The sequence below is a fragment of the Leishmania donovani genome, chromosome 18, assembly GCF_000227135.1.
Source record: "Leishmania donovani BPK282A1 complete genome, chromosome 18".
NCBI lineage: Eukaryota > Euglenozoa > Kinetoplastea > Trypanosomatida > Trypanosomatidae > Leishmania > Leishmania donovani.
Genome location: NC_018245.1, coordinates 694,149 through 721,324, shown reverse-complemented (window position 1 = coordinate 721,324; position 27,176 = coordinate 694,149). Strand labels below are relative to the sequence as shown.

At 57.9% G+C, this 27,176-nt stretch overlaps 10 protein-coding genes across 10 annotated transcripts; all 10 read right to left on the bottom strand.

The window, feature by feature from the left end:
- Positions 1–698: 698 nt before the first annotated feature.
- On the bottom strand, positions 699–2,762 carry LDBPK_181660 (gamma-glutamylcysteine synthetase, putative; the record flags this gene model as incomplete). Its single annotated transcript, XM_003860132.1, has 1 exon — positions 699–2,762. One exon carries the CDS (start codon positions 2,760–2,762, stop codon positions 699–701), a length of 2,064 nt encoding a protein of 687 aa, XP_003860180.1.
- A 1,207-nt stretch (positions 2,763–3,969) lies between these two features.
- LDBPK_181650 (chaperone protein DNAj, putative) lies at positions 3,970–5,712 on the bottom strand (the record flags this gene model as incomplete). Its single annotated transcript, XM_003860131.1, has 1 exon — positions 3,970–5,712. One exon carries the CDS (start codon positions 5,710–5,712, stop codon positions 3,970–3,972), a length of 1,743 nt encoding a protein of 580 aa, XP_003860179.1.
- Positions 5,713–6,918: 1,206 nt separating this feature from the next.
- On the bottom strand, positions 6,919–7,275 carry LDBPK_181640 (hypothetical protein, conserved; the record flags this gene model as incomplete). The annotated part of the gene is made up of 1 exon (XM_003860130.1): positions 6,919–7,275. One exon carries the CDS (start codon positions 7,273–7,275, stop codon positions 6,919–6,921), a length of 357 nt encoding a protein of 118 aa, XP_003860178.1.
- Positions 7,276–8,106: 831 nt separating this feature from the next.
- Positions 8,107–8,874, bottom strand: LDBPK_181630 (hypothetical protein, conserved; the record flags this gene model as incomplete). Its single annotated transcript, XM_003860129.1, has 1 exon — positions 8,107–8,874. One exon carries the CDS (start codon positions 8,872–8,874, stop codon positions 8,107–8,109), a length of 768 nt encoding a protein of 255 aa, XP_003860177.1.
- Positions 8,875–11,181: 2,307 nt separating this feature from the next.
- Positions 11,182–11,859, bottom strand: LDBPK_181620 (hypothetical protein, conserved; the record flags this gene model as incomplete). Its single annotated transcript, XM_003860128.1, has 1 exon — positions 11,182–11,859. One exon carries the CDS (start codon positions 11,857–11,859, stop codon positions 11,182–11,184), a length of 678 nt encoding a protein of 225 aa, XP_003860176.1.
- A 992-nt stretch (positions 11,860–12,851) lies between these two features.
- Positions 12,852–13,283, bottom strand: LDBPK_181610 (hypothetical protein, conserved; the record flags this gene model as incomplete). The annotated part of the gene is made up of 1 exon (XM_003860127.1): positions 12,852–13,283. The coding sequence occupies one exon, from the start codon at positions 13,281–13,283 to the stop codon at positions 12,852–12,854; it is 432 nt and encodes a 143-aa protein (XP_003860175.1).
- A 1,831-nt stretch (positions 13,284–15,114) lies between these two features.
- Positions 15,115–17,079, bottom strand: LDBPK_181600 (hypothetical protein, conserved; the record flags this gene model as incomplete). The annotated part of the gene is made up of 1 exon (XM_003860126.1): positions 15,115–17,079. One exon carries the CDS (start codon positions 17,077–17,079, stop codon positions 15,115–15,117), a length of 1,965 nt encoding a protein of 654 aa, XP_003860174.1.
- A 635-nt stretch (positions 17,080–17,714) lies between these two features.
- On the bottom strand, positions 17,715–20,105 carry LDBPK_181590 (kinesin, putative; the record flags this gene model as incomplete). Its single annotated transcript, XM_003860125.1, has 1 exon — positions 17,715–20,105. The coding sequence occupies one exon, from the start codon at positions 20,103–20,105 to the stop codon at positions 17,715–17,717; it is 2,391 nt and encodes a 796-aa protein (XP_003860173.1).
- Positions 20,106–22,008: 1,903 nt separating this feature from the next.
- LDBPK_181580 (hypothetical protein, unknown function) lies at positions 22,009–22,650 on the bottom strand (the record flags this gene model as incomplete). Its single annotated transcript, XM_003860124.1, has 1 exon — positions 22,009–22,650. The coding sequence occupies one exon, from the start codon at positions 22,648–22,650 to the stop codon at positions 22,009–22,011; it is 642 nt and encodes a 213-aa protein (XP_003860172.1).
- A 2,454-nt stretch (positions 22,651–25,104) lies between these two features.
- LDBPK_181570 (nonspecific nucleoside hydrolasewith=GeneDB:LmjF18.1580) lies at positions 25,105–26,049 on the bottom strand (the record flags this gene model as incomplete). Its single annotated transcript, XM_003860123.1, has 1 exon — positions 25,105–26,049. The coding sequence occupies one exon, from the start codon at positions 26,047–26,049 to the stop codon at positions 25,105–25,107; it is 945 nt and encodes a 314-aa protein (XP_003860171.1).
- Positions 26,050–27,176: the final 1,127 nt, after the last annotated feature.

Genomic DNA, 27,176 nt, shown 5'->3' with positions numbered 1-27,176 from the left:
CCCACTGCCATTCTACTGCGCATACACAGCAGCCGAGGCCCAGAACTACGCACGACATCACCGCAGCGCAGTAATAGCAGGATAAAAAATGGTGGATGCGTGTACGTGCTGAATACGCGGGCAGGACTCGTAGTGGGCTGGTCCAGGCGTGAGCATGGCTATACGTCTCTTCGGCACAGCGCCAGCCAAGCCCTGTCCACCGGCGCCAGAGAGCCCGCAGCCGCACCAGAGGGCAGGCTGCAGGCTGCTCGGCATTATCACAACGAGTGAGTATTGGATCATGACGCCAGCGTGTGGTGGCCGGCATCATGAGGGCAATAGGGAAAAGAGAGGGAATACAGCGCTGGATACGAGACAAATCAGAATAGGCATGGCGCAGCAGCACAGAGTAAGCGCACAATCAGCAGAAGAAACGAGGGAGAGAACTGCTGCTGTATGCGCCAACGTTGCTGCTCCGCCGCGGACGTAAGCCAGCAGGCAAAGCACAGGAAAAAAGAAGGAAGGCAAAAGTGAGACACGGTCCATATTGTTGTTTTTTTTGTCTGGAATGCTTTCTTTATTTTTTGTTTTGGGGGAGGGGTGGTTCTTCAGTAAATAGCTTAAAGCGGGGTCGACTTTAGCGCACATGCGCGGGACTGAACGCAGCATACGCCTTGGGCGCTTTCGTTCTGCAGTCCGTGGGAATGAGAAGAAAGACTTCACTTGGTGCTCTCTACTGTATCGGCCGTGAAAAAGCTCATGGGAAGGTAGTCATCGTCGTGGATCTGATTCGCAGCCAGGCCGTGCATGCGCTGCACAAGGTCACGCGCGATGCTGTCGGTGAGGCGTGAGTCGTGCTTGTAGTCGGGGTGTGTCGTGACAAACTTGCGCATGTACTGCGCAGGTGTGGGAATGCGGCCAGAGGCGCGCATTGACAGGAACTTCAGGTAGGAGTTTACGAGGGGACTTCGCTTCCCCTCGTCGTCTAGATAGCGGCACACGAGGGGGATGAGTCCATAGAAGCCGCCCTCCTTGCCGTTGAAGATCTCGTCAATGCTCATCCTCGCCGTCTCCTCGTCGCTGGCGGTGCACTTGTCGGCGAAAATGTCCTTGCGCATAATGTATTGTTCTCCACACGGGTTGATGCGATGTGCGCGGCCCATATTCTCGTCGACGATGGAGATCTTGGTGTAAAAGCAGGGCTTGTAGGTGATGATGGCCTTGGTGAGAAGCGGAATGAAGACGGCGAAGGCGGCGTTTTCGAACGGTGTTGGCTGAATATCCATCACGCGGAACTCAACGCGCCAGCCAATGTCGTTTCCTATCGGCGGAGGCTTGAAGCGCACTGTCTGCCAGTTAGTGGACTGGATGTTGTCAAAGTGCTCCGTGTGCGTCGTGTCATCGATGTCGATCATCTTGTCGTACATCACAAGCGGATCTCGAATGAACAAATGTGCAATGTGGTTCGCCAACCGCACGTCCACACCGGAGTCCTTCAGAAGTTCACAGTACGAGCGGTTTATCGCTATTTGTGAATCGTTGAATTCCTCGAGGTTTTCGGTTCTGTCGCTGATGAAGACGGAGATGGAGTCGTAGCGAGACTTGAGAATACGCGGCACCTCCTCCACGCGGCGGTCGTCGACAGCGCCGGCGATAGTCAGCCAGCGCACATCGGTGTCGCAAAGAAGACCCTTTTGGAACGGCGTGGCTGAGCTGAGAGCCAGAAATGCCGGGCACAAGATGGCGAGCTGGTCGTACACGTGGCGCGCCTCGTGAATGTTGTCCAGCTGCATCGTCACTTGCAGAGCGCTGTTACCCATGCCAAAGGCCATGCAGTCCATGTAGATGCACGGGTGGCTGACCAAGGTTACGGGGCAGTTACACGCGTTGTAGCGTTCCTGCATATGCTCGCGGCGCTGTCCCGTGAAGTACTGTGCGTAGTAGTAGAGCGTAGCAGGGGTGAAGAGCTGCTTCAGCGTCTCGGTGACAGGGTAGTCCTCGCGTGGATCGAGAGAGCTGCTGGGCACTAGCAGAGCGGCAGACGCGTCCGTCTCCGCGTAGAGTTCGTCGGTCATGTTCCTGCCGTTTTCTCTCATGGAGTAAAAAATGTCCTTGTTGTGTGGAGTCAGGTCAATGTTTAGTTGGGGGTCCACCGTGTCCTGCATTGTACGGGAGTCCATGTACAGAGGCACCAGGACGCAAACCTTTTGACCGCGGCGCAGGCGAATGTTTGCCGTCAGGTTCGCGAAGCGCGGATGCGTTTGGTTGATGCACGCATCAGGAACAAAAAGCGACTGCGAGTACGGAGAACTCTTATCACTGCAGTGGACAAAGTTGCCCTGGCCCATGAGTGGGAAAGTCACAAAGGTGGTGCCGACCACGCCGGGTGGTGCCTCCTTGTTGAGCATGTCGTACCGCCGCTCGATGTTGTCCTGCACCGAGTCGAGGCTCTCCACCGACAGACTGTACGGGTGGTCTGGCGTGCTTTCGATCATGAAGCTTCCATATTCGGGGTTCCACACGGCGCAGTTGTCAGGACGCGCCCTCAGCTTGTTCATTACCATCGCACTTTCCGTGCTGAGGGTAACCGTGTTATCGTGGATCTGGATTAGCTGGTGCTCCAGCTCCTCTCCCCAGAGAAACGGCATACCATGGAGGTCCTTTTTGTTCTTGAAAACGTTGAGGAACTGCTGAATGCCGTGCTCTCTGACGTGCGGAATGGCCTTTCTATTTGCATCGGTGCCCCACTGTATCGGGGCGCCGCCAGTCGTCAAGAGCCCCATTTGCCAAGCGGATCTCCTTCGAGGATGCGAGTGCGCGTCTAGTGACGTCAGAAGGAAAGAAGGGGTAGCAAGACTGCCGAGATAGAGAGAGAGAGGCACGCAGAGGGACTGCGGCGAGTGGCTGCGAGGGAGGGAAACGGCGTAGTAGGAGAGCGGGCAAAGAGATGCAAACACAAGAAAAAAGAGAATCAGGGAGGGTGGACGGGAGTGTATCGGAGAGCGGGTCAGAGAGAAACACGATTTAGGGAATTTGAAAGCGCGAGGGAAAACGCAGGGAGAAGAGGTGACGAAAAACAGACGCGGTGAAGGCGCTGCGCGGATGATAATAATAATAAGGGCCGAAGATAGAGAAGCAAAGTAGTTGCCGTGGTTGGTTAGACGAGAAGGTGCGGCCGCGTAAAGGTGAAGAAGGAGTGCGTATGACAATGTATACGGGTGTGTTATGGCGCACAGCGGCTTGGGCAGCCGAGGGACGAAAGCAGCTGGGAAGTGCCGAAGCCGTCAAGCTGCGCAGTGCGATGAATAACGACAGATCGACCGAAGGGTTCCGCAGGAAGAAGCGCTACGGCTTGCAGTGACACAGAGGTGCGCGGCAAATGAGTTGGCGAGGTGGGGAAGGAGGAAATGTCAGCGTCCCTGTCGTTTAGGTGAAAAGCAAAGCAAACGAAAAAAAGCAAATTCACTAGTGTCAGATTCTGTGGGGTGCTGTATTGCGTAAAGGTGAAAGATGAAGATTCGCGCAGTCGAAACGTGCTGGAGTGATGAGAGCGGCGATGCTGAGGATGCCAGCGTTGGCGTAGATGCGCGCCCGGGGTTGTCCCAGTGCATCAGGGGACGAGAAAGGGAGAGATGAGGCAAGCCGCGATAGTGGTGTGAGAGACGTGGAGAGAGAGAGAGTTCAAAGAGTCTGTTGAGCTGAAGTAAGCAATGCATTCGATGCACGCATCTATACGAGGAGGATGTTGGTGCGACGATGCCATGCGGCACTGGTTCAGCCTCCATTCCCAGGTATTGGAGGTGCGCCAGGAACATGTGAAGCAGCGGGGGTAGCGAGGAGGTCTCCTTAGATTAGCGACAATTCTCATTCGTTGTGTTGTTGCCTCTTCGTCACTTCTCCAGCGGTGTTTCTGTGGTGGGCCAAGGCAGATGTAGACAGGCTCGTGATGTTTGCGAGGGGAGGGAAACGGTGACCGCCCTGTGATTTCTTTCAGGAGGCGCTCTTCATGATCTCTTCGTAGGCGTGCTGGATCTTCTTGAAGGTCGATTCTGCGGTGCGTATGGCCTCATCCGAAGCGCTGCACCACCGATCGGGGTGCCACTTTATCGCCAAGGCTCGGTATGACTTCTTCACGTCTGCTGCACCGGCGCTGCGGGGGAGAGAGAGCGTTTTATAATGCACATCAAGTGATGCGCGAGACACTGGAAAAAACGCGTTGGCATTCGTTTTCGCCTTCGGTGTCTCCTTCGACGTGGTGCAGGGTGTTGTTCTGGGAGCATCAGTAGACGCCTGCGCATGTGCCAAGTGTGCCTTGAGCGAACGCAGCTGCTCTACGGCCGCAGCGTTGGAGACAAGGCAAAGGCTTTCTTCGGTGTGGTAGACGGCGTCTGTCAAGCGGCCAAGTGCCTCCTCGCAACGGGCGACGAGAAGCAGCATGCTTGCACGCAGAGATACCTCCTCGGTGTAGGACAGTGCACGGTGCGTATCGTCAAGGGCGGCATACCAGCTTGCCTGCTGAGCAAGGACCCGCGCACGCTCGTAGTACATTACACCCTTCAGCCCATCTGGGAGAAACGGCTCGGCGAGGACTTGCGTGACAAAGGTTGCTGCCTCGCGCCACTGTCGCGCAGTCCGCAGGCCGTGCAGCTTCGCAAACGCCTCCTTGCAACGTGCGATGTGCGTGTGCAGGTGTCGAAACCGCAGCTCCGACCTGCCCAAAGGTGTGGCTTGCATGCCCGCGAGAAGGGTGTCGAGTCCAACAACGGAGGTGACGGAGTGGAAGGTGAGAGACCACAAACAGAAGTGCAGCTCTGTCGACGTCGTATAAGCTCGGGAACGTTGCGCCGCGTAGCTCACTGCCTGCGCGGTGTTGTCGAGAGAGAGAAGACGCGCCTTTGCCGCCTCCAGCGTGCCGCAAGGACAAAGTGACAGCACCACCTCCAAGCACTCGAGCGCCTTGCTGTACTGATGGGCAGCGTATAAGTTGGTGTAGCTCGTGCAAGCCTTCACAGCCGCCACTTCGGCGGCCCAGTCGATGGCGTCACGATGTGGGCTGACGGCCTGCTGCGCCTCTTGCAGGCGCCCCTGTGAGATGAAGACGCGCGTCAGTCGTCGCGCGCTCGGATAGCGCTCTGTCGCATCAACAGCGAGCACACGCCGCGTGGTTGACTCGCACGCGTTCCACTGCTCCATCACGAAGTGACACACCGCCACATTGTTGAGCAGAGCCGGTGTCAGCTCATGCGCCAGGCAGGCGGAGGAAACACGGAGGAAAGCGGCCGTGGCGGCTGCGTACTCCTTCGCGCCAAAAAGCCGGTGAGCCTCTTTCGCGTCTTCTAATTGTGCCCCCGTCAGCCCGTCCATCCCGAGCGGGTCCAGCTCGTCGACGCTGAGATCGCGTCTCGCGGCTTTCGTGGGTGGCTCTGCCGCCAAAGACGGTGATGCACCACCGAGGGCAGCATTCACGTTCAGCTCATCAGCGAGCGTGTCCAGAGCCTCTGCAAGCTTGAGGAAGTCGTTCGTGTCCACGAGCCGCCGTGGCTCGCGTCGGCGCACGGCACCGCCCCTAGCCATAGTCGAGGAAAGATCAACGCCGGTGTGTTCGATACTCTGGGAGCCAGCTGCCGCGCACGCGGCATTCCACTCCTCGAGGATGCCCTGATCGAGTACCACCGCTGGATCCAGTAGCATCTGCGTCGCCAGCGGTAGAGAAGAGAGCTGTATTACCGTCATAAGGGACTCCGAGCTGCGATGTCGCAGAGCCCCAACGACCTGTGTTCTGTGAGCGTGAGGGTGGGAGTGCGTATGTGCCTTACATGCACGCCGTTGAAGACATCAAGGGAGACGCGGTGATTGACTGCGCGGAGTCGAGGAGAGAGAGAGAGAGTCTTTGGGACGTGGGCGAGAGGCGCCCCTGCGTGCAAAACAATGCACCGCCTATGGAGCCACTGAGAAGAGACCAGGTTCTAAAGTGGGAAGAAGGGGAGCAAAGGACTTCGCGCTGACGGTCAATACAGCATGTGCAGGAGAGGCAGCGGTACCCGATTGCAGCTGAGGTGAGGGGAGCCGAGAGCGCGCGCACCGCGACACCTCCTTCGGCGAGAGAGCGATAATGAGCCGGTCAAGTAGGGTGGTGCCCCACATACGTTTGAAAACTGTGCGCCCTCTGCGAAGCACGAGCCGCCACACCACTGTACGCCAGAGATGACGTAGGCAAGGCCCCATCCGGCTAGCGTGGCGCCAAGGCTAGCGAAAAGGAAAAGAGAGAAAAAGTGATCCTTTCGTGTGTTTGCTCTCCGGGGTTCGTTGTTTGTTTGTTCGCTTTTTTTTTGGCGGATCTGTCACCCACTGGGCCCCACGCCTAAACCCACTCGTCACCGCCTCAGCTCAAACAGCACTGGGGCAGGGGCATAACAGTGAAAAGAGAGAAAGGGTGGGGCGCAGAAATTCAATCGAGAACATGAAGAAAAGAAAACCGATGCGATGAAGACGCGGCGGCAAGTGCTAAACATGAAGAGCGAGGGAGTGTGGTAGGGTGGGTATCAGCTAAAAAAAAACTGGAAATGGCAAATCATTACATTCTCGTCATGTCAGCAAGAGAAAAAGAAACGAACGCCGAAAGAAGAGCGCTAGGAGAGGTGTGCATTCGCTATAGCATTGGCGGCGCCAGCGTGTCCCCATCCGCTCTATCCCGTTCGGACCACCTCCTTTGCTTTTTCGTTTACCTCCAATTCGTCGGTTGCGCTGGTGAATTAGCGCTATGCATTATGTACATAAAGAGAGAAGGCAGGGATTGGCTTTTGCCTCAACGACTCACAGAGAAACACGAATAGGCCACCTCGACACGAGTAGCCCCCATGGCGGTGCTGGCGCTGCAGCCGCAGATCCGCGTGAGACAAACGCATTCAAAACGAGCTGCTTTTTAGCGCAGGAGAAGAGCTAATGAGCGCCGCGGACAAAGAAGAACTTGTAGGTGGTCTTGTTGCAGTCGTGGCTCAAGGAGGTGCTGCCCCGCAACTTCCAGACACCCTCCTCCTCGAGCGCGTCCAGAACCGAGATGAATAGCATCGATGTGCCGATATCCTCAGTGGCAAACTGAGTGCGCAACTCGCCGAACCAGTGCGGAGGGTCATCCTTGCGCACCAGTGCAAACGGCGTCTTGCCGGTGTTGGTGGTAGAACAGGAATTCGGAATCGTCTCGTTAAGGCGATCAATCGTGCTCTCCTTGATGGGCCCAAAGATGGAGATGACGGGCGGGTTGCACGTAATGTTCACAATGAGGTTCATCTCGGACATTGTTCGTGACGGTGAAATCGAGCAGCACAATCCCTGTGAAGACTACTGAATGAAAAACGGTGGGCTTGCTGAGGGTGAGAGGTGGTGGAGAAGCGGCAAATAGCGGGTGTAGAGAGCAACGCAGCAGCGGCACAGAAGTCAGGCGCACAGCCAGAGGATGCTTGATGGCACGAAGAATGAATGCGCGAGTGGCAGTGGCACACGAAACGGACGCGGGCTCGAAGAGAGAAGACAAGCCAAAGCGGAGCGTCAGAGAGGGGGAGACTTGATAGTGAACGCGTTGCAGGAGGTCTCGTGTATGCGTGAATGAGCATGTGGATGTGTGTTCCCGCGCGGGTGGTGAGAAGTGATGAAGGTGAGCAAATAGCGAGCAGGTAAAGGGGATAGCAGAGAGTGGAGTGCAGCGCGCGTGGCCACAACAGAGTGACACGAGAGTCGATATAATGAATGCACGGTCATCATGAGCGATGGGAACGGGTGGGAGTAACACTCATGGAGAGAGAGTGGGTGAGTGTTGAGCAGCGGTGTCGGCGACCCACGCGCGCAGGGGCTCACTCGAGCGCATGTATGTCACAGCATGCTGTAGCACAGAAGGGTATCTACAGTCGAGATTGCAAGGACATGGTGTGGAGGAAAACTGTACATCCGAGGGCTCTCTCCTTTTCGTTGACTTTCCTTTGCCACGGATCTCATGGCAGCGGGGGGAGAAGCGCGGGGAAGTGTTGGGAGGTTCAGGAGGTGGTGATGTCACCCATGCCAGGAGTTAGGCGTAGTGCTAGCCGGGTTCTACCAGGCAAGCAATGGAAAGGTAAACAAAACGATCTGCTTGCCTCACAATCCCTCCAACGGATCCTTCTCCGTCTCCTGCTTCTCTGCTGCTCCCTGTTGGCGGCGTGCTTCGATTTCGCGCATGGCAGCGGCGTCGATCTCCTCCTGCGTGGGGGCCACGTATGTACCCTCAATGCGCCTTGCCCACTCCTTTACCGGGCAGCTCTCCGGAAGCATCGCAACTAACATCTTTACCTCTGTCGGGGTGAACACATTGTCGCCGTTGGTGGTGACAATTTCGATGAGCCTGTCGCGCGACATGATTGCGGACGAGTCTCCGGCGAAAACTTTCAGTGCCTCTAGCACCGCGCGCTCCTCGCGCATACGATCTCGAAAAATCATCTCCGTGCACCTGATAAAGATGTTCCAGTCGATGTTCTTAATCTCCTCAGCAGGTGTGATGTCCACGGGTGCTGCCTCAGCTGCTGGGTCAGTGACCTTCTTCACGATCGACTTCCTCCCAAGGGCGACGCTCGCGCGAGCCTTGCCCTTCCGCTCGCGCGCTTCCTCTTTGCGCCGCTCTTTTTCGCGCTTCAGCTCCTCCTCTCGGCGCCACTGTTCTAGTCGGAGGATGGGCTGTGCCATGAGTTCCTTCAGCTTGTCCATGTCTTCGTGAGTCGGGTTCATCCCCATGCCACGAAGAAGAGTTGTGCAGTCGAGGAAAGACACAAGCTTCTCCTTGTTCTGCAACATATTGAAGATTACCTCGGCAGCGTTGTACACCTCGCTCGTGAGCACCGACGGTGCGTCGGGGTCCATGGCGGCGGTCATGGAATTATTATGATGCCTCTTTCTCGTCTCCGTTGTAGAGAAAATGGTGCGAGGCTGCGCAAGAGTTGCCGTGCAGAGCGTCGGTGTAGTGTGGCATAGAATGAAAGAAGGTACTTGCTTTGGAGCATGCGGGCAGGTGCGGAGAGAAGAGGGTGCGTAACGGAAGGCGAAAGGGATCGCCACTGAAGGTGTGGGGGAGGAGTAAGGAAGGGAAGGCACCACGAGAGCGCGCGCACAGCGCGTACCGCAGCAATTGTGCGCGCCAGGTATCTCCATGTGGCTCACGCGTTTGCGTGCTTAACTCTTCATTGGTGAGGCGTCGTTTGTAACGTCGCACACGCACTGTCAAACCGCTGCGGCCAGCATTCTCGGATCCCTTGGCAAGAGCCGCGAATACGTGAAAGGGCGACACTGTGGTGCTTGCCAAGGATGTCGTGTGCAAGAGTTGCTACTGGGATGTGCTTTTCACCTTGATTTTTTTTTTGCCGTCGCTGCACTCGTACGCTGACCCAATGAGGTGCACCCGCGAATAGGCACATGTACGTTACAACACTGACAAGTCATACTGCAGCACAAAAGGCGGGAAGTAAAAAGCGAGCGGGAAAGTGTGTTGTGCGCCACTACCTTTTACCGCCTAGAAAAGGCACCTTCTTCCGTTTCCAACGTGTCCACCCCACCACGAACAAGTCAGCACCTATACACGCATACGTAACCGCAGCCCACCCACCGCTGTGTCGCACGGCGGCAATGACAGGGAGCGGGGTCCACCGACGCCCTTCGGCGTCGCCCAGCCCACTGCCATTCTACTGCGCATACACAGCAGCCGAGGCCCAGAACTACGCACGACATCACCGCAGCGCAGTAATAGCAGGATAAAAAATGGTGGATGCGTGTACGTGCTGAATACGCGGGCAGGACTCGTAGTGGGCTGGTCCAGGCGTGAGCATGGCTATACGTCTCTTCGACACAGCGCCAGCCAAGCCCTGTCCACCGGCGCCAGAGAGCCCGCAGCCGCACCAGAGGGCAGGCTGCAGGCTGCTCGGCATTATCACAACGAGTGAGTATTGGATCATGACGCCAGCGTGTGGTGGCCGGCATTGTCAGGGCACGTGAGAGAGACGAAAAAAAAAACGTAGAGAAGTGGAAAAAAGAAAGGACACTTCAGAGGGTCCCACACGCCGCTGCTCACAAACGAGAAGATGTGCGCAGTCGCAGACACACTTCAGAAACAAGAAAAGAGAGAGAGGTAGATGTCGCAGTCGCTCTGCATGCATGCCGGCAACGCGAGGAGGACAGGGGGGCGGCAGGCGCACGTGAGATGGAAAGAGTGGTAAAAAGCAGCGCTGATGAGGCGACTGGAGTAGACACGTGAAAGCGTCAGCGCAAGTGCAAGTGTGCGTGTGTGCTCTATGGACGTCTGCCTCTCTCTCCGCAACGGTTTCTTTGACTCGTCTGTTTATTCGGCCCAGAGCGAACGATGTATGTCACTCTCATGGCGAAGGAAAAGGTGCAGCCAGTGCACGAGAACGACATCAATCACGCTGAAATTTCATAGCACGCGAATGCAGGCTCGCTAGCGCCTGCAAAAGAGCCAGGCACACGGCGTGCAACTCAAGAAAACGCGAGGAGGAGGGGGGGGGGGCAAGTAGCGAGCGTGAAGGGGAGAGAGAGAGAGAGAGACTACCCTTTTTCTGTCGAGGGCAGTGCACAAGTTTCGATACTGCACCGGTTGCGAGTCCCCCATCTCGGAGGAAGCCTGCACCATACGGTACTGCAAGCACAACGGGACATCGACGGTAACGCTCGGCCACTGCGGGGTCCTCCGTAGGACACACTGGAGCTTTCATCTGCAAAGGAGAGCTTGATCACAGTCAACGTGCGCAGCGTTTCTTTAAGCCATGCTACGGAAAAGATGCGATGGGTGGCCACCAAGGCGCTTCTCCAAACGGCAGTGATGTCAGCGTCGTTTTGGCGGTCGCATCGGGCGGCACACAAATGTGAGGGCGAGAGGGGGTAAGGGCCACACAGAAGCAAGAGAAGGGCGGAAGTCAGGCATGCGCACAAACAGGTGCAAGTGTGATTTGGCTGTACATGAGAGAGGGATTCATACACGCGGACGCTCGCAAGAAGGGGGCAATGAGACATACAATCGAAACGTAAATGGGAAAAGAACGTGATAGAGACATCACAACGTCGCACGACGTCTGAGAGAGAGAGGGGAAAATGATGCCGGCAGACCAAGAAAAAGACCGCCGGTAATTGCACTAGCCGTGAGTCTTGTCCCTCTTCCTTCGGTGTGCGGTGCAACTAGGCAGTGGCCGAGACCAAGGACACTGCCAGGGACGCTGCGGCATCCCCTGCGCCGAAGACGTCCTTGAGCGCCACCAGTGCTAAACGCGGGTCCTCATGAAGCTGCTCTGCCTGCTCCTCATCGCACGCCACGGTCAGAGTGAAGAAACGAATAGCGGGCTCGCCCTCGTTGCCTATGGTAAAAGCAGTAGATGAGAGAGGAGTTGCATCCGCAAGTCGAATTCCGACCTTTTCCAGCGCACTGCCATAGGTGTCACTGGCGAAGCCACCCTCGGCATTCACAACACCACGCATCGCCGTGGTGACAATTCCGAGTCCTTGAGATACCTCCGCCTGCCGCGCCAGCAATGCGTAGCGCTGCTCCTTTACAGTAACGATGGGCAGCAGCACAGCCGGATGGGCGTTGGTAAGGTGCAGTGCACGTTCTGTTTGTGTGCCGCTGCATGCGTCCCGATAGACCAGGTCGGCCACGGCGCCAGTAATACGATGCGCCACACGGTGCAGGCGCCGCACTACAACGGCTTCAGGGATGGGACCGCTCTCCGCACAGTCGGCCAGGTAGGTGCGCAGCGGAGGGTACTGAGCGAACGCTCGAAGACTATCCAGCCCATCTGGCTCACTGTACGTTTTGTGTGCAGTCACTAGCACTTGCCTATTCCCTACAGTCAATTCCATCTTTTGCTGGAGCGCGAATCGGCGGGTGATAGAGCGAGGGAGGGGGCACGTCTTCTCTGGTGTCCCCTTTCGTTTGCACAGCATGAGACGTGCGCACCGAAAGTGAGCAAGCAGCAGAAGGCTGAGAAAGGAGAAAGGGGGAGCGAAACAGAGTGCAGACGGAGGAGCGGGGGGGGGGGCATGAAGCACCGGGGGTGCGCCTTATCCTGACTTTCTTAGCTGGTTCACCCTCAAGGCTCCGTGGCAGGGGTAGCGATCTGCAAATGAAAGCGGGCATGAGCAACAAGAGGAACACCAGCCTGATGGTTTGCCCTTTGGCTTTCTTCCTAAAGCTACAAAAACACGCTTGAGAAGTGGGTAGCAACGCACAGAGGAGTAGACATGCGCACTCATCATCCCTCGGACAAACGATGCCTCGGCAGCACGCTTAAACGCAGTATCGGAGAAGAGGTGTCATCGACAGAGAGACGCTTGGCCTTGCGTGGGCGTATCTTGGTTGCGCATATACGCGCCATGGCTTTTCTGTATAGGTGTTCGCATGCGCCATGCACGCGAGCACGGAGGAAGGTGGACGCCCAAGTTGCGATACCAGAGGACAGCATCAAAGAAGGAATAGCATACAACCCACGGTCGCACACAGACACCCGCCCAGTCCTCACGCATCCCGCGATGGAGAGCTGATGTGCAAGTGAGCACAGAGGCTATGAAGAAGTGAGGCGACGAAGGAGACGCACATGGACGCGGCGGGGCACAACGAGACTTGTATGGCACCGCGTATCAGTGTCTGAAGGGTCCTGCGCGATCTTTCTCCTCAAAGGCAGTATCGCAATCGAGCGACTAAAGGGCCCGCACCTTTCCGCACTTGTCGGGCTGCCACCCTTCATCACCGCACTACTGCACCCCCTCCCCACCCCTCTCTCCAAACGACTTGACGTCGCAGTGCTGCAACTGTCAGTCATCTAGGGGGAGGCGGAAAGCGCAGGCGCACAGCTCTAAACATTCCGCAGGTTTCGCACATCGTTGACGTGCATGAGAGACAACACTTTCTGGACTGGGGCAGATAAGATTATAGGGCCAATGACAGGGGCAGACTCCAACACGCGCACTAGTACAGGGAAAAAGTTGCCAAATAGGTTCAGCGCGCCAAAGCCTTGAATGCACAGACCAATAAAACACCAACGGAGAATCACAAACAAAATGCCCACAAAGAAGCACGCAGATGCGCGCTGGCGCGCGATGAAGAACGCCTTGCACCGCTGTGGTCCCATGACCATCGCCACACCGGCCACAAACAAGAAGTTCCCCATTGTGAGAAGAATGCTGTCCAGGAGCATCACGATGCCCATGAACGTGAAGAACATGCCAAGGCCGGTAAAGGCCACCCCGATCTTGGTCGAGTCATTCCAGTTGTACAGCGAGTCCATGACGACGAGAATCGATGAGCGCACATACACACAAAGACGGACGAGGGTGGCCGAAAACGGCAGAGTCTTCCGCAAGAAAAGCGCGTCCGCAAGCGAACAAAGGGAAGCCGGGAAAAGAGGGGGGCCACGCCGTTGCCAGAGCAGGTGCAGCGGTGCCCCTGCGATTACTGCGCGGGTCTGCAGCAGGGGATCGCCCACGCGTGGGATCTGTGAGAGGTGCGAGCCGTCAGGTTGGTGGTCTGGTGTGCTACGCGCAGAGAAAGAGAGCGAGAGCGAGGCAGGGGCGAAAGAACAGAGAACAACAGCCACGAAGAGAGCAGAGCAAAAAAAAAAGAGCGCTCGTCTGTCAAATGGCAGGAAAGCCGACTGGATGGCGTGTTTTGCAACCGGCACAGAAGCAAAGAGCCAGCGAGGGGAGATGCCGCACCTGCCAGAGAGAGAGGGAGGGAGGAGAGGGGCTGCGGGGACAACAAAATGTCACACATAAGAATGCGCGGAGTCCGAGGACCCACGCACGTGCTCAGTGGAAAGGGGGACACTAGAGTGCGCCGAGCCCCCCCCCCACGTTTGACCGCAAGGCGCACACGAGCAGAGGCACACAAAAATGGAAGCGCGACGAAGTATGCCAGCTGGACCAGCTGAAGAGCGTGCGCAACAAGGACAGAAAAAGGCAGGGCGTGGGGAGGAGATACGATGGAAATGAGAGAAATGACTGATGCAGATGTTCAGGGAACAGAGAGAGAGTGACAGGCAGGCAGACAGACAAACGCACAGCTCGGCGGAGAGGCAGGCACATGCGCAGGCCAGTAAGGGCAGGACTTTGATGCAAGCCACGCCTCGGCTACAAGCGCGTCGGCCTTAGTCCGCGTTTTTGAATGGTTCAGCGCGCGTGCGTGCCTGTGGATGTTGTGACGAGGGAGATGCGCGTGTTCGGCTCACCACAGCGACTGTGATGACTTGAAAAGGAGGCGAAAGTAGCGAGACACGAACACGGAGAAGGGGAGTGGAGGAGAGAGGAGGGGGGAGGGGGGGGGGCGATACGAGATGGATAGTGAATGGAACAGATTGAAGGCAACGAAAGCGGCTGGGCCACTTGCGCGCTTGCCAAGAGAGAGAGAGAGAGACAAGACAACAGCGAGCCGCACGGCAACCTGCCCCCTCCCCCCTCCAGCTATGTTTGCGTTGAGCGGCCTAGCAGGTCAGCACACAAAAAGCCGACTGTAGAGCTTGTGCGTTGGCTCAGCTGTGCATCTCTCACTGTCACCAATGTTTTGGTAGCGATATTAAGCAAGTCTCTGTGGCGTCGCTCATGTCGCTGGGACTGTCTCGCGCACCGCACATTCATATGCGCAGCCCTCCTTTTGGGTAATCTTTCTTTTCTGCTGACGCGCTTTCTCTTACGGCGGTAACAGGCCCGCGAGCCGCACCGCCACTACTCAGCGGTGCCCCAGAACACACTCATACCCACAAAAACAATGGCCAAAAAGGCAATCATCGCCAGGGCACAGCACACGTAGACGTGCTCAGGCTGAAGCGCTGACGGCCGAAAAGAGAACACCAAACAAAAGAAAGAACGCACAGAGAAGCATTTCTTTAGTCGCATTAGGTTGTTATCCACTTTCGCTAGCACGCGCATACCCCAATCATCATTACCACCCGCAGAGGGGAAAAGGAACGCTACGATACGCCCCGGTGGCACGCACATCCGCGGAAAGGGGAACAAGAAAGATGGAGAGCGCCTCTGCCTTGCCCAGGCGCAACATTACACCCAAGCGGCGCCTCAGAAGTGGCGTTTACAGGTCTGTTACCGTTCGATGGTCTGCTACGCACCTTACGCGTCGCGGCGCACCTGCGGGCGGTTCCGCTTGCCATCAGCCGTTCGACTGTTCTTGTGCTTCCCCGCAACAGACTCAAGGGTGACGCGCTCGCCCGACGCGTCCTTGTGCTTCGCGGCGAGGTCGTCGATGCGCTGCTGCCGCATAGTGTGGTAGTACGACGCGAGTGCGCTCCCCTTCTGCTTCAGCTCGTCCTCGAACTGCTTCACTGCGGCAAGATCGCACGGACCAAAGTTGGCCTGGTCACGCTTCGCCTTGATCTTCTGCGAGGTCGTCTGGATGTGACGCAGCAGGTTGTTGATGCTAGAGTGCACCTTCGGCACACGCACCTGCGTCCTGAGCTTGCGCAGCGTGCTCTCAACCGCCCAGAAGGCCTCGGGGAAGCCCACGGTGTGGCTGTGGGTGGCAAGGTGCTCGGTGAGGAGGTACAGAGCCTCGTTCCAGACGTCGCGATGGTAGACACTGTTGCGCGCCTGCGACTTCTTTACGCGGATGGTGAAAAGCAAGTCGACCCGGTCTGCACTAGACGAGACGCCATTTTGAGCGTGTGAGAGGGCAACACTCGGAGAGGTCAGAATGCGGAGCAGGTACGGTGCGACAGGGATGTAGAGCCCGTCGGCACGACTAGCGATGTGGTTCAGCACTTCAATAATCTGGAGGTGCATTGGAAACATGCGTGGCGAGGAAAAGAGGTCCATCAGGGCCGTGGCGATCTGCACGACGGGGTGGATGAGCGGCCCTAGCTGATTCGGTTCCGAGTACGTCGACACCACTGCCCCCCACGTGCGCAGCGCATTCAGGTACTGCCAATTGACTACGGCGCGAACGTTGCTCTGCGTCTGCTGCTGCAACGCTGCACGCAGGTAGATGGCCAGCTGGCGCAGGTACACAAAGGTGTGCTGGTACGCGGCCTCCATGTCAGTGCCGTAGAGGTCTACGACGCAGTTCATGAGAAAAGCAACCGTAGTTTGGTTGTGGATGTTGTATTGGTGGGCAGTGCGGATGAGCGTGAGAAAGATGCCCTTGAAGGCTGTCGACTGGTACATGGAGCGCGTACCGGCCGCGCGGGTTGCAACAGAGCGCACCACCATGTAAGCCGCGACGCGCACTGACTCCTCAGGAGCGGCGCAGAGATGCAGCGACGCCTTCAGCACCGTCTTGGTAACGCCACGCACGTAGTGTAGCAGCGGCACAAAGGGCACGATGGCGTGAAGGAGGCTCGCGGACAAGACGGCGTCGATGTTGCCCTCGCCAATCACAGACGAGAGAGCCATGAGGAGACGCTTCACTAGCATGCGCGTCTTGTGCGACTTGAAGGAGCCCTTGCCCGTGATGAAGGTGCTGAGCTGCTTGCCAACATGCTGCGCCACCGACACCAGCGCCTCCTTCACCAGAGCCGGCTCCTCGAACTTGCGAGTGGACTGAGGCCGAGGGTGCTCCTTGACCTGATAACCAAGCTCACGAACAGCGGAGACGAAGACGTCGATGCATGACTCCACACCGCTGCCGGCGCTCGTCAGCTGCGTGACCTCTTCGCGAGTGATACGGCCACGGCGCGGCGCCGCGCCGTCGCTGCCCTCTTCATCACCGCCGTCCGCCTCCCCGTTGTCCTCGTCGTTCTCGCCTCCGCGACTCTCTTCGTCGTCCATCTCCGTCTCCGCGTCGCTGCCGTCGTTCTCCTCCACGACGTCGATGTCCTCCTTGCCGAACTCCAGCAGCGTCGGGTCTTCCTCCTCAAGATAGGAGTAGAACTCGGGGTCAGTGTCCTTCAGCCGCTCCAGCTGATCCATGTGCTCCTTCTCCTCCCTGGCCGCATTTTTCGCCTCACGCGCCTTCTTTCTCTCCAACCGCTCAAGCTTTTCCTTCTTGGACTTGGCAGTCTTGCGGCGGGTCTCGATGACGCCGGCCAAGTGCTTCTTGGCAAACTTCTTGAAGGACTTCTTCTCTTTGGTGACAGCCATGGCTGCGACGTGATGTGTCGTGTGCTGGTGTTCTGGGACAGAAACGGGGTGAGAGACCGGTGAAGGCGTGCCGCGAAAAGGCATCAACAGCGATGAGTAGAAAAGGGTGAAGAATAAAAGGAAAGGAAATGAGAGTCACAGACACATGCGCAGACATTCCTGCCGGCACTCGGGAAGTATGTCGCATACCACTTACGCAGTCGTGCACCCGGGCTTGGCGGCGAGGTACGAAGAGGGTTCTGCCGCACTCGGTAGGTGTTGCGGAAGACAAGTTCTCCTTCGCTGCGCCGCGAAGGGCAGAGCTGAGCGCTACCTCTTCTTCGCTCTCGTGCGCAACGTCGCTCTACGCCCGCTCGTTTTCTCCTCGTTCTGTGGTGGGGAAGTGGTGCATGAGCGGGGGGAGTGCACAGACAGAGAGAATCCTCCGCGACTCAGCACCCCATGTGCGCTCTCTTGCGGCTGACCATCACGTTGAAAGCCGCAAGAGGCGTGCGTCTTTGCCGTGCGTGTGTGTGCTGAGCAGTGAAGCGCAAAGATTTACGAGCGCGCACCTCATCAGGACTCTGTCGGGGGAGGGGGGAGGGGAGGGGGGCATTCAGTGGATGTTTGTGCACGGTGTCGCGCCGCTACTGCCCTCACATAGAGCGGCACCCCTGGCACGACTGCATCTTCACGGTCTTGCCTTCACCAGCGGTCCTGTTACGTCGCTTACTGGTGTGCCCCGGTGGAAACTCGTCTGCGGGCGGCAAAGGCGCCGACGAGGTGCCGGAAGGCCGCAAGGGGGAAAATGACTTACATGTTGCCGGCATCAACAGCGGGGACGACACTGCCGCCGCAGTGCAACCCCTCACTTTTGCCGACTCTTCCGCGTTGCGCGCTCGTGGCGGCGGCGCCGACGGCCTTGAAGGGGAGGTGAGCTCGCCAGCGAGGTGGCGGTGCACCTCGGCTGACCGCATCGCTGCGCGCGCCTCTTCGCACGAGTCGCAGCTGCAGCCTCCGCTGGCGCTGCCCTCCTCCTCTTGAAACGGTGTCGCAATGTGGGGCGTGTCGGCCGCTTGACAGCGAGCCTCCAGCGCGAGTAGCGCACCACCACTAGTGCTGCCAGTGGAAGCAGAGGCGTCGTCGTCACTCTCTGCCTCACTCACGTTTCGCATGTCAGAAGCGTCGAGAAGCGACGCCGCTGAAGGAAAGCCAGCTTGGCGAGACGATAGCATCGTCGACGACAGCGAAGGTGACCGTGCGCCAGTCTTGGCCTGCTCCGCGACTGCCTCGTGCTGCTCACACTGCAAGTCGACGAGGCGCTGCAGCACCTCCTCTTTGACGCGGCGAGTCGTGCTCGCTGCCACGCAGAGCACCGTCGCTATCGGCAGCAGCGGCGCGGACGTCGTGTAGCCACCACAGCACGGTAGAGCCTCCTCCATGCCAGCGGCATCCTCGGCGGCGGCGGAGGACATGGCCGTGGGGTGGTACTCAAAGAAGGCGAGCACGTAAACCATGTTCTGGGTACCATCCCACTCGCACCCCTCCCAGCTACTCGGGTCACTGCAGACAGACTTGTGCAGTCGAACGAATGGGGGGACGCCAGCGTCTAGCATGGAGAGGCCCATGGCCAAGTCACCGACGTCAAGAAATGCGAGGGGGTCGTCGCTGGCGATGCGCGGCACGAGGCTCGCCATGGCTGACACGTACCCGATAACCTGGACGGACGGAGGAAAGTAGGCGTCAAAGTAATCGTCGTAGCCCACGTTCAGCTCTGGCAGATCGCCCAAGACGCGGCTGAGCAGCCAGCCCGCTACCCGCCGCGTGTCCCTCGCGCGTCTGGCGTTCATCTCTCTGGGAGCGGACGAAAGCGGCGCGGAAGCACCAGCTGCACCGTCATGTGATCCCCCCTGCTTTGCCAGCGTGTGTTCCAGCTCTGCGATGCGGCGCCGATGGGTTGCCTCAACGAGCTTGGTAACGTTCTCGCTCACCTTCATCTGCTCACGTAGGCGATTCAGCTCATCGAGCAGCACCTGGTGCTCACTGACCCTCATTCCACTCCACTCGCCTTCATCGACCTTGGTGACGCGGGTGCGGATGCGCTTCAGCCGCTGAGTGTAGCGAAGAGTGCTGAGCGTCTCCTGGTAGTAGTCTGCGCTCGGATGCACGCATGCGAGAAAGGTGGTCATGGACGCCCCGGTCAGGTAGCGCTGCAGGAGCACTGTCAAGGTGGTGTCTCGGAAGTTTACATAGGAGCGAGTTCCGTCGTGGGCTATTCGTTGGTTGCTCAGAGCCTCCAGCACGGTGCTCAGGCGGGAGAGTGATTTGTTGATGCTGATACTCTCCTTGTTGAGCTGAGGGGAGAAGACGGTCTGTCGCTCACTCCCGGCCAAGTCAACAAAGCAGAGACGCACTCCGCGACTTTTGATCGTGAAGATGGCGTGGCTACGACTGCTGCGGGGGTTGCGCTCCGTCGGCGCGGTGCGGCGTGAACTCATGCCGTACGCGGCTACGGCATTCCACTGTTCCACAGATGTGAGAGAGCACGTCGTCAGTCCCTCCACTACAATCACCGGGCCCTGCATGCCTTGCCGTCGGCGGATGTGCCGCGGCTCTCCGTGCGCGAGAAGGTCGTTCACAGACTCCAGATACACCTCCAGCATCGCCACCTCGACCACACCCTCGCCCCGAAGCAGCTCCTCGACGCAGAGCGCGAGAATGCCGGGCTCCTGCTCACTGCCCGCTATGGTATAGGTCTTGCCGCTGCTTGTGTGGCCGTAGGCAAGGAAGCACAGCGTGTCGGGGTGTTCTGGGGTGGCTGCGCGCATCTTTTGCAGCACCAGCTCCTCGAACACAGCTCGGTTGCTCACATGCTCATCAAAGAGAAAGTCCTCCTTGTAAGAGCGGCGCCCAGTCAGCGCGTTGGCGCCGGTGTCGTCCTGCGCGCTTATGTGACGGGTTGCATGATTGAGGGAGACACACGAGTTATGGCGCGATTCCGTGTCGGGTCGAACGCGCACCGCCACCTCGACGCGGCGTTGACTCATCGGCTTCCTCTTTGAGTCACGCTTCGTTTGGTGCGTTTGAGAAAGCAGCCGGAGCAATACTGCGCGCGCAGACACACACACGGGAAAGACAAAATAGTGCCTATACTTGGTGCAGGTGTACGTGCTCGAGGCGTTGTTGCGTACGTGGCTTCGAGGACCAACACCAAAGACATGCTGAAGGCCTGCGCCCTCGATACCCTCGTCCTTTTGCAGTGTACTCTATAAAAAAAAAATATTCTTGTAAGTGAGTGCAGGCAACTTCTATGGAAAGAACGCACTGTAGCGTTGCAGCGTGTGGGCACGTCGCGCGGCGCGATATCCACTACTTCTTTGCCTTTCCCTTTTGTGTGTGTGGGTGGGTGTGTGTGATGGTACGTGCGCGTGATGTTGGTTCTCCGTGATAACAGGTTTGTCGGCGCCTCCGAGCCACCCAGCCGCCTTGTACAGATGTGCCTGCAAACCGGAACGCCGGCTGCAGTAGAAGCGGCAAAGAAAGCCATGGAGAGAAACAGAGGCGAGAGGTGTATACACGGGGGAGGGCCACGCACAGCGGACGAAGCCTGAAGGCAACAGTGACCGGGATCCTCTCAGCACTGCTATTCTGCGTGGAATCGGCACGGCGGCTGGCAGAGAGCTTCACCACAGCAGCACGGACACACAGAGACAGAGGTGCCAAAGAACGCATGTTGTGGGACTCTGCGATGCTAGCGATCGCTCCCTTTACTCATCGAGCGACGTACTGCGGAAGGACGTGCTGTGAGTTGACACCGCCGCAACAGAGACGAGTACACCGTGGTGCGCGTGCAAGAGGAAAGAGCAGCAAGCCTGTGGCGAGGCATCATCATCGTGCAGCGCACCCACAAGGACGCCATCACTGCGATGACAGCTCCACCTGCGTTGCCGCCCAGTGGTCTGTTCGAAATGAGAAGTCGAAGAGAGGCAACACACAAAGGAGCTAAAAGACACGCACGAAGACACACGCACAAGCTAACAGAACACGATGAAAAGCCGCACGTCTCTCCCCTCCCTTCCCTCTATCGCTCTCTGAGCAAGTCCATCAATGCGGACAACCATGTGAGCCCGTGGACCCGCGCGCGCGCGCAACGGTGCGCCGGTCCATCCGCAAAGGAAAGGGACAAGAGAGGGTGTGTGCCGCTGCGACGCACAGGGCCAGCGACATCCGGCCACGACAACAACAATGAAAGCATCATTCACACTGGCTAGCAGTACAAGCGCACTTCTCTCATCTTGTGCTGTCAAGCATGCCTGCCCACAAGCAGAGAGGGGCCACGAAAGAAGCAGCAGCCAGCGCGTGAAGAGAAGCAAAATGGGAGCAAAACGAGGACGAAAGGAAAAGGCAGCAAACAACGACTGTACACAAGCCAGCAACGCGTGACGCACAGAACGCGCATTACAAGCACACCCCTCGCGAGGCCAGAGCGTGGCAGAAAACCCAGAGCTGTCCTCAATCCGTTAAAGTGCTGCACGCCATACAGGGAGAGAGAAAGAGGGTGACAGTCACGCTCGCTGATTCGCAAAGATGCGCGACGAGGACCTCAAAAGGCCAAACCGATGAGCGTCGCATACACCGGTCTTCGACCAGTAACCACATCGCTGGCACACAAACGGGCGTATGCAAGCAAATCTTTTTCTTTTCGTGTGTGTTTGCTTCTCCCTCAAGCGCGCGAACGTGCTGGCAGGGTTCTCGTTGTGTGTGCTCTCCTGCAGCAGAGGGAGCTGCGCGATGCGCAGACTCAGCGAGAAAGAGATGGCAGATTGAATCAGGAGAGTAATGGTGCGGTGAGAAACACCGACGAATAGTCTGGTCGCACAAAGGATCGATAGTGCTCTTTTCAATGTCCCACAGTAGTGCTGTGAGCCCGCTAATCAACTATAATGGATCTTACACTCCAGTCCAGCTATGCACGGCTCGCGCGGCGCTCTCCCAGGTGACGCCGCGTCGCCGCGCTGCTACAACTCCTACAACGAGACACGCCGCCGTGAACAGTGTCACCGCCGTAGCGGCGCTCGTGACACGGGACCCACCGGCTAATTCGCCGATACCGCGTGTTTCTTTGCCATTTCTGTCCACTGTCTGTGGCGAGGCGTCGTGGAAGGTGCACTTCACCTCATAGTGCCTCGTGCCCCCGCGTGTGAAAAATGGTCGGCAAAACTCCTTCTCCACCTCACCCCGCTCGATAAGCCCCCTTGCCTCAGCCTCGGCGATCGTGACGTACTCCACACGAATCGTGGATAGCTTGCCCATCTCCATCACTGCCGGCTGCGCGTAAAGGGCAATCTCATCCCATGTGGATGGCTGCGCCTGGCCCGCCTTGTCATGGCCCAGCAGCCCGTACGTCTTGGAGAAGAGGATGGACGACTCCTTGACGCGCAGGCGGTAGAGAAGAAAGAGCGCCTCGCCTCGCCGCTTTTCGGCGAGAGACACGCAAAAGGAGCAGGTGAGCTTCGTGGGGTAGTGCGTAATCTCTAGCTCTCCCTCCCGCTTGCCCTTGACGGAGATGAGAGACCCCGCGTCGCAGGACATGGCGGTGCAGGCACAGGCGTGCGCCGAAACAGCCACTGTGGCGCCAACCAATGGGGGAAGAACAACGAAAGAAGAGATGTGCAACGAAACAAAACAAAAAGGAGGTCGCGCAGCGGCACCGTGTTCGACAGAGCAACGAAGAGATCAAAACGCGCTTCGCTCGAATCGGCACTGGATTGTACGCGCCTCACGCGTCAGCGTCTCGGTGGCAGCGGCAGCAGCAACCAGCAGCTGCCAATGACGCAAAGGAGGTTCTGAGATGTGTTCCACCCACCCACCCAGCGATCGCCCTCGTTTTGTTTTGATGCTGTGTTGCTCTCCTTTCTCCTCGTGTGCGATGCGCTGCCCTCCGTTCTGCCCGAAAAACTCCCAAGATGCGGGGTAGATGGGCCAAGGCCGATGGAGACCGAAGGCAGCGCCTTCGTTGTGAATCACGCAGATAAGCAGCTCGACCGGAAGGTGGGGGAAGAGAGAGACGCCGAGACTGGGAAAGGGACGAGGGTGAAGCTCGCGTGACAAACTGGAAAAGACGGCGCGCGCACAAACGGAGGGCAAGGCGGAAACGTCACAACACAAGACGAGGTAAAGACGGCGAACTCACCGATAAACAAAACGACGAGATGCGAGGAATGGTAAAAAGGAAGCGGGGAAAGCGCCCTCACCGATCGGCCCAAGTGAAAGGATATTGAAGGGAGAGGGAGACAGCGATGGGCAACGTCACGGTCAGGTATGAATGTGTGCGTGTACGTAGCTGTGTGTCAGTGGGCACGCGGGTGCCTTCACGTCCACGCGATTATGATCTTTCTTCCTTTTTATCTGGTAGCGGTGGAGGTGAAGCAAAGGCAAGGCAAGGGAAGAGTGCCCAATACGCGTGTCAACGTGTGCGTATATGCGTTAAGTCGACGGAAGCAAACGAAAAACATATGTATATACACCCCCATGTGAGGGATGTCGTACGTGCGGTCAGGCTCTCCTCGATGCGTGCGCACGGGGATGTGCGAGAGAGTTCTATATATGCGTACGAATAAGCACTTGAGTTGGTGGCTCAGTGTGAGACTTTGTGAAGAGGCTGGGCAGGAGGCCCCGATGAGCGAAAGACGGACGAACTCGTGCTATGCGGAGCAGCTCGCAGACAAACTCCCATACGAAAGCACCCAAAGGCGCTCAGGAGAGAACGAGAGAGAGCGTAAAGGTGAGGAGAGCAATAGAAAGACCCCCCCCAACCAGAGAGATAAAGAGATGAGTCCAGTCCCCGGCGCGTACCCGCAAGCGGACGCGCTGTCCTCTCTTTTGTGCCCGTGTGTAGCACCCCGCACACACGCGATGCGGACGCCGCACGCCACCGTCACTTACTGGGCAGACGGCAGTTACGCTACAGTTGAAAGATCACAATCACCGGCAAACGTATAATTCGCGCACCAACAGCGAGCGGTACCACTACGATTTCAGTCGAGCTCCCGATTGGCCACCAAAAAAACAAAAACGTTTTTTTTTCGTCTCTCTCACGTGCCCTGACAATGCCGGCCACCACACGCTGGCGTCATGATCCAATACTCACTCGTTGTGATAATGCCGAGCAGCCTGCAGCCTGCCCTCTGGTGCGGCTGCGGGCTCTCTGGCGCCGGTGGACAGGGCTTGGCTGGCGCTGTGCCGAAGAGACGTATAGCCATGCTCACGCCTGGACCAGCCCACTACGAGTCCTGCCCGCGTATTCAGCACGTACACGCATCCACCATTTTTTATCCTGCTATTACTGCGCTGCGGTGATGTCGTGCGTAGTTCTGGGCCTCGGCTGCTGTGTATGCGCAGTAGAATGGCAGTGGGCTGGGCGACGCCGAAGGGCGTCGGTGGACCCCGCTCCCTGTCATTGCCGCCGTGCGACACAGCGGTGGGTGGGCTGCGGTTACGTATGCGTGTATAGGTGCTGACTTGTTCGTGGTGGGGTGGACACGTTGGAAAACACTAAATACTATATATGTATGCATATATCGATGTAGATACGCATTCGGTTTCGTCATATGCGCGCTCTCAATAGATCGGCGTCTCATCGACGCGTCTCGTCCCTGTCGCGGCCGGTAGAGAAAACGGAGGGTATGAGGCGGTCGCTGAACCGACGGAAAAAAAAAAGGATGCAGGGGATGCTGTAAGAAGGCGCGAGAAAGGGCGATTCAGGCGGCGGAGGTGGTGTAATCACCTACTCGGGTTCATAACTGCGATCAATACCCTCCCAGCTGCTCCACCATGGCCTGTCCACCTTGCCTCGTCTCCACTCTTCCCCACCCACCCTTTTCCCTCATGCGACACGGAGCTGCACCAGTGCAGTGGCAATAACCTCGTAGCGAGAGGAAAAAAAAGACGCTTCACACAAGCCGCCGCACGCGCGTGCCGTTGCTCTGACAGCTTTATGGCCGCGAGCTGGCCACCGCGTCGGTGGCCAATCGCGACACACACACGTCATTGAGGATCGCCGATGCGCTTGAGTGCGTCAATCACGAGGCACCAAAACTTGTCGAAGTCCAGCTTCACAGCCACCTGCGTGTGGCAGTGCTTTGGCCGTGGGTAGCGGAAGTCCGCGACCGTCATCCCAGTCGTCAGTGCCCCATTGAGCTCGATGTCCACTGGCACTTGCTCCGTCGTCATCACGGTGGGGTCAATCACGTACGCCACAGCGCAGGGATCGTGCACCGTCGCGTACGTGTTGCGCTCCTTTTCGTACACCTTCGTGTAAAAGTCCAAAATCTGCAGCATGAAGGCAGCCGGCTTCGTGCCCACCTCCTTCACTCGCTTCTGGACCGCCGGCGTGGCGAGTGCCTGGTGCGTTAGGTCCAGCCCCACCATCGTTACGTTCCAGCTCTCGTTGAACACAATGTGCGCCGCCTCCGGGTCGACGAAGACGTTGAACTCCGCTACAGGGGACGCATTACCAGTATGGTAGCCGCCACCCATCAGAACCACCTCCTTCACACGGTCCACGATGCGCGGCTCAAGACGGACAGCCATCGCAATGTTCGTCAGGCCACCCGTAGGCACAAGCGTGATCGTCTTCGGCTCGTGCGACATGATAAGGTCGATGATCAGCTGCACTGCATGGCGGCCGTCCAACTTTGTCTTGAACTCTGGTGGGTAGGAGACGTTACCCATGCCGGTTTCGCCATGAATCTGAGAGGCATTCCGCACACCGCGCACGAGGGGCTTGGTGCAACCAGCCGCGACGGGCACACCAACGATGCCGGCTACGTCAGCTACCAGCCGCGCGTTCCGGGTCACCTTCTCCAGGGTCTGGTTGCCCACCACCGTCGTAATGGCCAGCAGCTCGACCTCCGGGTTGCCGTGGGCGAGAAAGATGGCCACGGCATCATCGATCCCGGGATCACAATCGAGAATAATCTTGCGCGGCATGGCTCGCAAATGCCGGATACCCGTTTTCAGTATCTGCGGCGTAAGCAAGAGGGCGTTGGAGCGGCGACAGCTGAAGGGAAACCGAACAAGGGGTAAGCGATGACGCTTTTTTTTCGGGACCTTCCCGCGGCCAACCACAGAGACACATCGGCGCAGAGACAGACAACGCAAGGGCGGTCGTTGAGAAGCGGATACGGGGAAGAAAAGAGGTTAGGGGAGACACAGTAGCGCAAGTGCTTTCCTTGGCATGATTGTGGCAAGCACTGCCACCGTTTTGGATAATAAAACGCGCAACGGCATAGGCTTTAGCGCATGCAAGAGGCAATTCACACACTGGAGAGGGGCGCTTCGCGCAGCACCCACTGCGAGAGCGCGAGGACGCCGCGTACAAGCACGCACTTGTGTCATTTACCGGGCGTCGCTGGCGCGTCTACTGCCGTCTGCAGTGCGTGAGATAGAGAGGCGTACGAAGCTCCCGGGTGTGAACGCGCCAAGGGAGAAGTACCCTGTCCTCCAAGAAACAGAATGCTTCGGCTGCACAGCCCATCAGCCGTCGCTGCTCCGTCGCCGTTTTTTTTTTCGTTCGTCACTTCTTCAGGGTTTGATGACACTCAGAGAACTGTAGCACGCTCGTGAATGAAAACGAAAGGAGGCGCTCGTGCACGTCAAAACAAAAGATGAAGAAAGAGAGCAAACGCTCTGACTTGACGGGGGCCATAAAAGCACAAGGGCGGAAGGCGAGCGAGAAGGGCATTACAAAGACTCGCGCATCCGTCTAGCGAAGTGCAGGCCTTTGTGTCAGTGCTTGTGTTCGCTGCCACGTTTCGACTCACCTAAGCCCCTCCTACACCTATGTATACGCACACGCCAGCACACATCTCATCCTTGCTCGCATGACACACAAACGTCTTCCTTCTCTGTCACGAAGGTCGTGCACAGATCTGTCAGCGATCCCATTGCGCGAAACAGGAATGCTGGCCATTGGCGCTTCGCTTCAAAAGGTCCATGCCGCTGCCACAGAGCACGACCTCAACTCAGCTCTACCCGGCCCGCCAAAGGCCCGTCGCCTGGCGCGACGCAGCCCTAGACACGCGCTACAGCAGTGCGCCCACTCAGCCATCTGAGTG